The sequence below is a fragment of the Podarcis vaucheri genome (genome assembly GCF_965113315.1).
Source record: "Podarcis vaucheri genome assembly, chromosome: Z".
Classification (NCBI taxonomy): Eukaryota; Metazoa; Chordata; class Lepidosauria; order Squamata; family Lacertidae; genus Podarcis; species Podarcis vaucheri.
In genome coordinates, this window is record NC_138758.1 from 31,722,978 (window position 1) to 31,735,617 (window position 12,640).

General features: G+C 46.2%; 1 protein-coding gene across 2 annotated transcripts in view; it reads right to left on the minus strand.

Moving 5' to 3' along the window:
* Nucleotides 1-12,640, minus strand: part of AR (androgen receptor) — a 247,266-nt gene that overhangs the window by 190,242 nt on the left and 44,384 nt on the right. The window contains exon 1 of one of the 2 annotated variants that reach the window (XM_082208535.1): nucleotides 8,826-9,004. The exons of the other annotated variant lie outside the window; for it this stretch is intronic. Coding sequence (XP_082064661.1) covers nucleotides 8,826-8,989 — 164 coding nt within the window. The 5' untranslated portion in view covers nucleotides 8,990-9,004. Of the gene's footprint in view, nucleotides 1-8,825; nucleotides 9,005-12,640 lie in introns of those variants that run through there. 2 annotated transcript variants of the gene reach the window in all.

The following is a 12,640-nucleotide window of genomic DNA, read 5'->3' on the forward strand; positions in this document are numbered from 1 at the left end:
TGGAGCTTCTAAATGGGCCCAAGGGCAGTACCACATAGAGCTCATTGCAGTAGTCCAGCTTTGAGGTTACCAGTGCATGTCCTACAGTGGCTCAGCTGTCCCTGTCCAGGAACTGGCTAACCAGACAAATATGTTAAGTGTTAAACCACTTTTGAAATTGCTGACTTGGGGAAGGAATTGGGGAAGGGGGTCTCCTAACAACTCTAACTATCCTCAACAAACTACAATCCCCAGGATGTTTTGGAGGAAGCCATGGCTGTTTAAAGTGGTATGATACTACTTAAAATATATAGTCCAGTTGGGCCACACACCCCAGAACCTTCCTGACCCTAGTGAGGTTGGAGAGCTTTCAAGCACACCACACTCAAAGAGGTTTGCAACCGAGCTAAAGGGTCCCAGGGTCTCACAGCATTGCATTATAGAGATGGAAGGAGCACAAAGAGTCACCTGGTCCAGTTCACAGCAATGCAGGAATCTCAGCTAACAAATCATAGACCTGTTGCTTCCCCGCTCCTCCACATGCAGCTGCTGGGTGACCTTGGGCCAGTCATACTTCTTTGAAGTCTCTCAGCCCCACTCACCTCACAGAGGGTTTGTTGTGAGGGAGGATGGGAAAGGAGAATGTTAGCTGCTTTGAGACTCCTTCGGGAGTGATAAAGCGGGATATCAAATCCAAACTCCTCCTCCTCCTCCTCTTCCTCTTCTTCTTGTCGGCCTGGACTCCTAGGCTAAGGTTACGAGTTTTTCCCCAAAGAATCTGGGGACACTTTTCAACTTCAGTAGGAATGACAGAATTTTGCCTGGGGACTGATTTGTAAATCCAGGGACTGTCCCCAGGAAACAGGGATCTCTGGTAACCTTATCCTAGTCACAAGGGTCATACAGGTGGGCAGAGAGTATCGTGTTCAAATCAGTACACATCACGGAGCGGAGAGGGCTAAATGCTATCTGGAGCCTGGGATATTATTAGCCGTGCCTCGAGCAAGCCTCAAACTGCCTTGAGTGGGCGGATCAAGTAATATTTAATGCAAGGAGTCAAACCAGTTGGGTAAAGCACAATCCTCTCTTGCACACTTTCCCATGCAAGAAACTACAGGATTCTCCTCTGGCCAATTTAACTGACTTTAATCATTTTCCTTGCCTTCGGGATACTCTGTGGTTGTTCTTATAGTAATGGGAGGAGAGAAAACAGAAAACACAGAATGTCCAAAAAAGAGCCTGCTCATTGGGATGTTTTTACTTCAAGTAATATTTTCCTTTCTAAACTACCTAGGCATGAAGAAACAAAAACAATGGGTACTTACTTGATATGGGATATTTTGCAAGTTTCTAGTCCCTGGTGATGGTGGGGCCCCCTTTGACAACATGGCAAGAGAACACTGTCTGCAACAACACCCACCAACTGCTGGTGTGGCACAGTGATTACAATGCCAGGCTATGACCTGGGAGCTGACAGTTAAATCCCTCCTCAGCCATGAAGCTCAACTGAGTGACAGCTTAACCTACCTCACAGAGTTGTTGTGTGGATGAAATGGTGAGGTGGAGAACCATGTGCACCACACCTTCAGCTCCTTGGAAGGGAGGTGGGATACAAAGGAGATAATAATTGTATAAAAAGCTCTACCATTAGGCTTCATTTGTCTTCAGTAGATTTTTTGACACGTGTGGGTAGAGCATGAGACTCTTAATCTCAGGGTTGTGGGTTCAAGCCCCACATTGGGCAAAAAAAAAAAAAAAAATCTGCAATGCAGGGGGTTGGACTAGATGACTCTTGTGGTCCCTTCCAACTCTACAATTCTATGATTACTTACACACACACACACACACACACACACACACACACACTGCTGTTCATAAAAATAAAAAAGAGAGCTGCAGGGTAGACCAGCCTTTGGCAGCCTGGTGCTCTCCCAATGCATTTGACTGACAGATAGACTTACTTACTTATTGCATTTATAGAATTGTATAATAATAGTTAGAAGGGACCCTAAGGGTCATCTAGTCCAACCCCCCTGCAATGTTTACACACAGCAAGATTCCAAAACTGGGTGGGGTTTGCAGGATCTGGGATAATCTCATAACATTTGAGAAGCACTGGCACAAGAAACCCTAACTCCAGTCTGATTACTTCCCACAAGTTTTAAAAGTTGCTATCTAGTTTAAAAATAAAATAAAATAAAATAAAATAAAATAAAATTACAAAGTGTGAGTCCTGCAAAACAAATGTTGTAGTGTGTCCTTCCTTCAAAAAGCAGAGTCCCTGGTCCGGATTCTAGGCAGCCATTTCCCCACAACGCAAGAGATTCTGCTCCTTCCCTCCCACCCGACTTTCTTTTCAATTATCTTCCTCTACATTCCATGGCTACTTGGCATACTCAAATGGAACTGCACTCTTATGTTTAATGTTTCATTCATATCTCAGATTTCTTCAAAGGAGCTCAGCATAAAGTACATTGTTCACCACCTCCACTTTTTATCCTCACAACCACCCTGTGAGGAAGGTTAGGCGAAGCCTGATGGGCTTCATGACTGAGAAGGAAAGTGAAACCTGGTCTCCCAGGTGCTAGTCTAACATTCAAAACGCTACACCAGTTCTTCTTTCCCCCCTTAAGGTGTTTATTCTTGCAACTCATTCAAGATTCAAATTCCAGGACTGATCGCTTGCCAAAAGATTCATAGAAACTACATAAAGGCTTGCCGGGTTCATGAAACAGAAGTTTTTAAACAAAGTTGTAGCACTTCTTGGGCCTAATGTTAAACACTGCTGAATATTGAAATGTTTGTTAGGAGATGTTACCACTCTTCTGCACTTGTTTACTCTGTCTGGCAAATGCACCTCTGTCCAAATTCCTTATCTCTTCGCAACCATCAGGATTAAGGGAGTGGGGCAAGCTGTTGCATATATTGCAGAACTGTTCTGGCATGCGATGCAATGCCATAACGAGACCACAATCCTGAAGGTTTTGCAATGCTAGCACAGGACCTAAGGGAGTACGGTTATACCACTTGGAAAGCTTCAGAAAGAGAAGTCTGAATGTCGCACAAAATCCAGTACAGATATTATTTCATGGATCTATGGAAGCATTCCATTATGGATATTCCAGAAGCGTTTTGGATTTCTTCCTTGCAAGGACATCAAGATTTGCACAATGCACTCAAGGTGTGTCTTCCTCGTCACAAAGAATGAGGGGGTAATGCAGTCTGCAAAGGGTGATAGGGATTTCCATATGCTCTTCTGCACAACCGCTTAGAATCAGATGCTCCATTGCAGGAACTGCAGAAGATGGGAAGGTTTGGCCTTAAAAAAAAAAACTTTTCATATAAATTTGTATTACCCATCAGGGATACAATTAAACTTATCTTGTTGAAATTTATTCATTCATTTAAACAATATTTCAGTATGTGTTTTAGTCTTATGCTTCCATATACAACTGTGATTATTTACTTCCATAAGTACAGTATTTGAATTTGTTGGGATAGTCATTTAAAATGTTTTTATACTTACTGGTGGAGGGAGAAAGAGGCAGGTTTTTCGGGAGGATGGGGAACAAGATGTTTTAAGAAGAAAAGCTGAAAACGTGTGTAGATAAAAGTACAGCAACCCTGTGAGGCAGGTTGAGAGAGGGAGTGACCAGCCCCAAAGGTCACATCCAGTGAGCTTCATGGTTGAGTTGGGTATTTGAACCCTACTCTATCCCTTTATTTTCCCCACCCCAGTCTTGAAGGCTCTTTTTACACAAGCTGCAGGCCACCTTTCCTAGCTTCCATGAGCTGCTGCTTTCAATCTCAGTCCCAAAAATGATCTCAGAAATACATTACATGCACGTCCTTCCATTACATCCTTCCCTGTGTGCTGACTAGATAAATGAGATCACTTTGGAGAAGAGGAATTGCACTTATTTGCAATCAGAACAACAGTATTTGGAACAGGAAGATGGTAGTGTTTTGCCGCCCTAGCAGCTATTATACGAATCCCACATTACATTGTCAGAGTCCACAACATATTGTGCAGCCACTGCAGGATCCAGAAATACTCAGGAAGGTCAGCTGTTTAAAAAATTAGAGCACAGTCCAGAAAGATCTCCTGTTGTTGTTGTTGTTGTTGTTGTTGTTGTTGTTGTTGTTAGTTTATCTATATGCCACCCATTTTGGACGACTTCCAGCAAATTATAGAAACACAGCAAAACATCATGCATTAAAAACTTCCATGCTGGCCACATGACCTGGAAAAAACTGTCTGCGGACAAACACTGGCTCCGTCGGCCTGTAAAGTGAGATGAGCGCCGCAACCCCAGAGTCGTTCGCAACTGGACTTAGCTGTCAGGGGTCCTTTACCGTTACATACAGGGCTACATTCAGATGTCTTCTATAAGTCCTATATCTCTTTGACATCTGGCAGGAGGGCATTCTACAAGGCAGGCATGACTAGAAGGGCCTCTACCTGGTTCACTGGAACTGCACTTCTCACAGTGAGGGAACCACCAGAAGGCCCTCGGAGGTGGAACAAACGATGGGGGTGGAGATGTTCCTTCAGGTATACAGGACCGGGGCATCTTCCTCTTTTTCCAGCCCTCATTAGGGCCATTTGCTCATCCTCTCCACCCCACACAAAATGCACACTTGCTATGCCCTTACCAACATCTACATGTTAAAGAGAACACCTAGAAGCAAATTCATGTTAGTGACCTTTCAAGCATTGTGACAAGCTAGAGCCTTGGGTACAAAAAGTACCCAAAGACACTGCATTTCTGAGATATTTTTATTTTTCTCATCCCTCAAGGAAAAGAAGCAGAATTTCCTTTCAAAATTTTCCATCATCATTGTGGGGCCCTAGGATCTCAGGGTCTTAGCATGCCAAGAGCTTAACATGAGTCAACAGTGTCATGCAGCAGCAATAAAAAGCTAGTGTGGTGACAGGCTGCATCAACAGAAGTCCAGTATCCAGATCAAAAGAAAGTCATAGTATCATTTATTCTGCCTTGGGTAGACCCCACCGGTCTACCCCACTGGAGGCCCTGTGTTCTGAGCATTACAATTTAGGAAGAGAATTGACCACTTGGAACACAGAATCATAGAATGTGCAGAGGAGAGCAACCAAGATGATCAAGGGTCTGGGAACCAAGCCTTAGGAGGAATGGTTGAGGGAGTTGGATATCTTTAACTTTGAAAAGAGGAGACCGAGAGGAAATATGATCTTCAAATATCTGAAGGGTTTTCACATGGAAGGTGGAGTAAGCTTGTTTTCTGGAGAGTAGGACTCAAATCAACAAATTCAAGGTACAAGAAAGGAGATTCTGACTAAACATGAGGAAGAACTTTATGGTGGTAAGAGCCATTTGACAGTGGAACAGACTCTCACGAGAGGTGGTGGACTATCCTTCCTTGGAGATTTTTAAGCTTGTTGTCTCCAGAACTAGACACAGTTGTTTAAGGACAAGATAGCTTCTAGCAAGCTGGTGCCCCCCAGATTCTTTGTACTACAGCTCCCAGCATCAAACAGCCATGCTGGCTGGGGGCTGGGGGGCTCTGGAGTCCAAAAACATGGAGGGCATCAGATTGGGAAAGGCTGCAGCAGGCTGTACAAGGGCAAACAAAGCCAACTCATTTCTGTCCCTGGACTCTCCTCTCTCTGAGGCAATGTATATGTGTAAATTCTCTATCTTTACACCAATTTGCAGGAGCTAGAGAGTGTGAGAATTCTCAGCCCACGACACTCCTGGGATTGCTTGTCCCTAGTGTGAGAAAGGAAACAGTTGGCTGAGACCTGAGGTTTATAATTAATATCTACCAGTGCCCTTTCCTGACCAAATAAAAAGGCAATTAGGAGGAGAATCTAATCAAAAACTGTTTGGCTTTTAAAAAAAATTCTTGTAACCCAATGTTTGCTCACATTTATTGAAAAATGTATTATCCACAATAGAAACTGTAAACTGCCTTTTGCAATCTGAAAGCTGCCCGTCTTCCAAATCTCATTCCAGTCAGCTGGGGGTGGGGGTCGGGAATAGGATAGTTTCACACATTCATGCAAACAGAAAAAAGGTGGGCAGATTCTCATTTTGTGATTTAGCTCGCAGAAGACCCATCCCAGGTTTCAGAAAACTACAGCGGCCTTGCCTGCTATTACACCCTCTTGCTACTTGAAAGGATTTCTGCTCCTGTTGTTAATTGGTGATTTATTATGGTGTGGGCTTAATAGGTTTCGTGCTCATATTGTTTGAGGCTTTATGGCGGCTGTAAGCCACCTTGCATTCGTGTTTTGAAAGCAGATGGGATATGAATTGTTTATACATCAAGAAGCACAGCGCTACTACCCCCAGCTTCTAATATGTAACCGCTAAATCTTCTTGATCAAGTACCTGATGGACTTATAGGATGATAGAATTTTAAGGCTGGGAGGCATCCCACAGGGTCCTCTAGTCCAATACCCTGCAATGAAGTAATCACAGCTAAAGGACCTGGTGCAATAAGTGCTGTCAATCCAATTGGTAGCAGTGACCACAGTGCTGTTCATTTAAATATGCATCTGAGTGGCCAAGTGGTCAATGGGATCAGATTTTATGTCAAAAGGATAAACTTCCCCAAAATGAGATGGGGGTGGAGGGAGAGAAAATGGAAAGGCAGTGACTGCCAATAATGTAGATGGCTTTAAAAGAGGCTTAGACAAGTTCATGCAGGAGGAGAGGGCTATTGATGGCTACTAGCCTTGATAGCTATGCTCTGCCTCCATCGTTGGAGGTAGCAATGCTTCTGAATACCAGCTGTTGGAAACCACAGGAGGGGAGAGGGCTCTTGCTTACTGTTTTCCCAAAAGAGGCACTGCGAGAAAAGGATGCTGGACTGGCCTAACCCAGCAGGCTCTTTTTACCCTCTTATGAGGCTACCTCCAAGAATATCTACTACTCCTGGTAGCACAGTCTGAAGAGAAGAGGAGGCAATTTCCCAACTATTGCAGCACTGAGCTTGTGCAGAGAAGCTCAGCATTGCAAAGAGGAGGTAAAAATAAACAGTGCTGCTGCTCCTTGCAACATCACTGAATGAGATGCCTCGCCCTTTTTACAGCACCACTGACAGCAGAATCAAGTGCTTCCAAAACAGAAAGGAATACCACAATAATGTCAGGGGTCACATTATGGTGAGAAGGCACTTTCTTCAACCTGTAGGTCAATCTAGCTAAAGACTGTCTCAACACTGACTGACAGCAGCTCCCCAGGGTTTCTGGGGCAGGGGATTTCTACCAGAAGGTGCCATTGAGAATTGAAGCTGGGACCTTATGCATGCAAGGCACTGGAGAAACAGCTCTTTCCCATAGAAACAGATCAAAATTCTAGTCCTTACGGTTTTAAAAAGGAGCTGAATGAAATGGGAAGCTGCCTAATATTGAATCAAACCACTGGTCTCTCTACCTTAGCACTGTCTGTCCTGGCTGGCAGCAGCTCTCCAGGATTTCAGACAAGGTTTCAGGCCCACAGACCGCAAGCTCACCCTTCCACTCAGTTTTACACTGTGAATTTTAATTCTTAAGCCACCTTTGGAAGGAGAGAGGAGACAGCAAACAACTGAAAGGTTCCAGTGGTAGCAGCAACATGCAGCACTTTGAATTCTTCCAAGCAACACAACACGTGTCTGCGGACCTAGCTTCAGCCTGATACATCAAGTGCTGTTAGATGCGTGCCACAAATATGGGGTGGTGGAGAAGGCTGGCAGGAGGTGAGATTTAAGCATCGTAAACAAGCAGTAGTGTAGCAGGGGGGCAAAATCATGAGAGGCGCAGCCAGACGCCTCCACAACAGGCTCCCTGCTGTGCTCCTTCCAGAGCTGTGGGAGGCAGTCCACACCCGGGCTGGGCCTTCGCCCTTTGGGGCTGGGTGGTGCCTCCTTTTCCTTGGATGTCTGCCTGGGCTGGCCGAGAGCCAGCATGGGTGCTCGTTGGTCTGCCCTCCATACCTGCACCTTGCCACTGACTGCTACCGGTGTGCTGCCTGGCGTGGCCAAGAGGGAGGGAGCAGGAGTGTACTGCCACTGCCACAGCCCACCAAGTAGGGAGGGAGGCAGGAAAGTGCCTGAGAGGGGAAGGCCCCACCCCTGGCATGCACCCCAGCTTCCCACGTGCCCTGCCCCAGGTGCTGGCAATTCATGCTACACAACTGTAATCAAGCAATATGTGTCAGTGGGGGTCAATGGAGTCAACATGATATACAGTGGTACCTCAGGTTAAGTACTTAATTCATTCCGGAGGTCCGTTCTTAACCTGAAACTGTTCTTAACTTGAAGCACCGCTTTAGCTAATGGGGCCTCCCGCTGCTGCCACGCCGCCGGAACCCGATTTCTGTTCTCATCCTGAAGCAAAGTTCTTAACCCAAGGTACTATTTCTGGGTTAGCGGAGTCTTAACCTGAAGCATATGTAACCTGAAGCGTATGTAGCCCCAGGTACCACTGTAGTGGGTAGAGTATCACACTAGGACTTGGGAGAAACCAGTTTTCTAATCCCCACTCGGCCCTGAAGCTCATTCACAGCCTAAGGTACTAAAATTCTAAGAGGCAGGGTGTGGGAAATTCACGCCATCACGATCTGCTCCTCGCTTTCCCATGACAATCCTGAGAGATCCCTTCTCCTCCTGTCCCAAACATAGCTAATTCGAGGCAATTAAATTCCAACGTGAGCTGGTAGCTAGTAATGCCAAAATAAACAGCGCACGCTTGACTTTTAAGCCTGATGTGATGAAATGCCTTTGAATAAATAGGAGCAAAACGAGGCAGGGGGGGAACAGAATGAAAACAGAAAGTGCACTTCCCTGCTGGGTTTATCTGGTGTAGAATTACTTACCCACCACAAGTCATGGGGAGAAAAGGTTGTTTCACAGCAGCGTGAATCAGAGCAGTCTCAACTGCATCGTGGTGAAGTTTGTAGGCAAAGGTACAGCTGCCATGGCGAGAAGGCCTACAGGTGGCTCCATAGACCAGGTGGAGCTTTGTGTAAGGGCAACCCATTCACTCTGACTGACTGATTAAGCAGAAATGTGTGAGCAGCAAGCTTTGTGCATGTGGACCTGCTTCCATCAAAGTGAGTGGGTTGGGCCCTCCAGTTAACAGACCCTGTTTGTGCAATAAGGGAGTACCTTTGGAACTCACTTCCTGGCAAAGCCAGTCTTGCTTTGTTCTTCCATTGGCTGGTGAAAACCTTCTTATTCCAACAGGCTTTGGGGAACTGCCTGTTTTTAATGAGGGGGGTAGTTTTATGGTAATGAGTCCCTATATAGGAAAAAGGCATGGTGCAGTAATAATAGTACAGTGGTGCCCCGCAAGACGGAAAACTCGCTAGACGAAAGAGTTTTCCGTTTTGGAGGTGCTTCGCAAAACGAATTTCCTATGGGCTTGCTTCGCAAGACGATAATGTCTTGCGAGTTCCTGCTGGTTTTTTTCTCCCCCCCCCTTTTTCTAAGCCGCTAAGCCGCTTATCAGCTGATCCGATCAGCAGATAAGCCGCTAAAAGCCGCTAATAGCGCTAATCCTTCAATGGGCTTGCTTCGCAAGACGAAAAAACCTCTAGACGAAGAGAATCACAGAACGGATTCTTTTCATCTTGCGAGGCACCACTGTATTACTATAGTATAGTACTATTAGTAAACCGTGTCTTTTACCTGCAGGAAATAATAATAATAAAAAATTATATTTATTTTTATCCCACCTTTCCGCCACACTGCAACTTAAAGCATCTGACGCAATTTTAAACAAACACAGATAAAATACAAAAAGCTAAAAAGATATAAAACATAATAGTTTAAAAGTAACTGAACTCTAATCAAATTAAAACAATAAAGTATAAAGCAAGTCTATTAAAATGCACATAACATCACAGCACCAATTCTTTCATTAAAAGCAGCCAATTCCCAAAGTCCTGTCAGAATAAAACGGTGTTCACCAGCTGGCACAAGGACAGCCAGGAAGGAGCAAGTCTGGCTTCTTTAAGAAAAGAGTTCCTAAGTTGTCACGGAGCAGCCACCAGGAAGGCTCTGTCCCACATCCCCACCAATTGTGCCTGTGAGGGGAGGGGGTGGGACAGAGAGAAAGGCCTCCTCCAAAGATTTCAAAGCTCAGGCAGATTCATATGAGGGAATACAGTTTTCCAGAGTCCGGACCTAAGCCTCTTAGGGCTTTATAGCTCATAACCAGCCCTTTAAATTGCAGCAAGGGACTCATCTACTTCCTATAACTAGCCAAAGTCAACAGTCTGGCTACAGCTCTCTGAGCCAGTTGGAGTTTCTGGGCACTTTTCAAAGGCAGCCCCATTAGAATGTGTTACAGTAGTCGAGAAGTTATGTTGCTGGATTTGGAGCAGAAATTTACTATTTGCTAGGCAATGGGCAGATAATTCCCTTATTTATCAATGCACGTGCACATTCCCCAAGCAACTGTCAGGATTCCCCAAGCAACTGAAAACTGGGACACACACTTCTTTAAATTAAATAGGAGGGTGTACTTAGAAATGTAGGGTGCTGCCTTCACACCATGGCTCTGTGAAGCCCAATGACTGGCACAAGCTCTCCAGGGAGAAGACTGAGATGTGGTATGGTGTCCACCTTATCTGAAGGGCTGTCCCATGGAAAACAGAGCAAGCTTGTGTTCTTCTACCCCACAAGGCAGGACCCAAACCAATGGGTTCAAATGGCAAGAAAGAAGATTCTAACTAAACATCAGGAAGAAATTTCTGATGGCAAGAGCCATTCGACAATGGAACGGACTGCCTCGAAAGGCGGTGGACTCTCCTTCATTGGAGGTTTTTAAACAGAGGTTGGATGGCCACCTGTCAGGGATGCTTTAGCTGTAACTCCTGCATTGCAGGGAGTTGGACTATGGTTACTAGATTTTTTTCAAGGAATCTGTGGACACTTTTTTTTAAAAAAAAATCATGCTTTATTTTAGGAAAGGGTTGCCCAGAGTTCTTGACCTTTTTTTAGGGGGGGACCCCAAAGTTGTCGGTCGCACACCTCAACACAAGACAGGCGGAGAAGCCCATCTACAAGCACACAAATGCCAAAAAAAGAGGTTGGTGGTGGTGGGGGAGAGAGATCGAGTAAAGGCGCTTGCTGGTCTTGGGAAAACACACATTAAAACACACACACACACACAAGGCACCGGCTTCCCATAACCAGGAGACCACTGGAGGGTGAGTGCAGTCTCTATGGAGATTTAACTGGTGGTGGTGGTGTCCTGTTACCAGAGGTGGACGAACAGTGGACTCACACACAGCCCTCCTCACAAGAGGGAGGGAGGCTCTATCTCCCAGGAACATTTCAACCCCCAGCCCCCTGCGCCCCACTCCTGGCGGGAAGGCAGCGTGGCACTGCTGGGGACAAGGGGCGCTGCAGCACCTGCCTCGCCCCCGTTAAACTCACCATCTCCACAGTGGCCATTGGAGGGAGGGGAGGCAGAGAAAGCAAAGGAGCCTGCCTACCTTCCTCCCCCCCCCATTTCCCCCTCAGCCTTCGTTTTCGCGCCTCTTTGTTCCCGTGAGAAGCCGCCGCCGCACTCCGTCTCTCTCTCACACAACGCGGCACAGCCCTTTTCTATGCTTCTCATCCTCTTCTTCACCGCCTAAGCACTCCCCCCCAACTCGGGTGCACAGAGCCCTCAGCAGAAGAGCGCCGTGGGCTCTTCTGCTGCAGGCAGCTCTGTGCGAGTTCAGGGCGAGCGCTGGTTGAGGAAGCAAGCCAGAAAGAAGCTCTCTGGCTCGCACCTCGGTTTAAATAGCCCCCTCCCCCCCCCGCCAGTGGATTGGCTGGCTGGAACTTTGACGTGTCCAGGACCTCCAGTGCTGCTCGCTGCCATGGCGTCCACCATGTTGCCTCGCCAGAAGTCCCCAGGCATAAATCCGGGGACATTAATTAAAAACCGGGGACATTCCGGGGACAGATTTTGTCCAGGGACAGATTGGTGAATCCGGGGACTGTCCCCCATCTGGTAACCCTAAGTTGGACTAGATGACCATTGGAAAGCCTTCCAATTCTGTGTTTCAGAAATGAGTCTTCCCAGCCCTACTGATATGGAAATGAATGGACCTGGAAGCTCTAGGTACCAGTTGTACACAGAACTAAAATAGTTATGGCATCAGCTCTGCCTTAAGAGCATAAGCACATAAGAACAACCAACCGGATCAGGCCAATGGCCCACCTTGTCCAGCATCCAGTTCTTGCAGGAGCCGATCAGATGCCCATGGGAAACCAGCGAGCAGGATCTGACCACAAGTGCACTCTCTCCTCCTGTGGTTTTCAGCAACTATACTTGAAGATGCAAGCCTACAGCAGAAACTCTTGCAGAGACAGACAGCCTTTCTCCAAAAGCTGTTTGTGCACTGGGAGCAACCGATTGATCTGATAATACATACCTGATGAAAACACAGCAGAACAACCAGTCCTCAATGAAGGGAGCTGAGCAAGATGAGGACAGCAAATCACGCAGAGATGCAGCATAGCTCTTGAAACACATCTCACTCTTTTGGGAGCTAATGAGGACCCTTAAGAGGCCAGCCAAGGTCTTACAAATAAACTTGTCTTACTAGCTCAGCAACACTAGATTCTATTAGATTCTAACCATCACTGGGCACAACACCCAGGAAATTGAAAAGGATTCAGGACATCATCT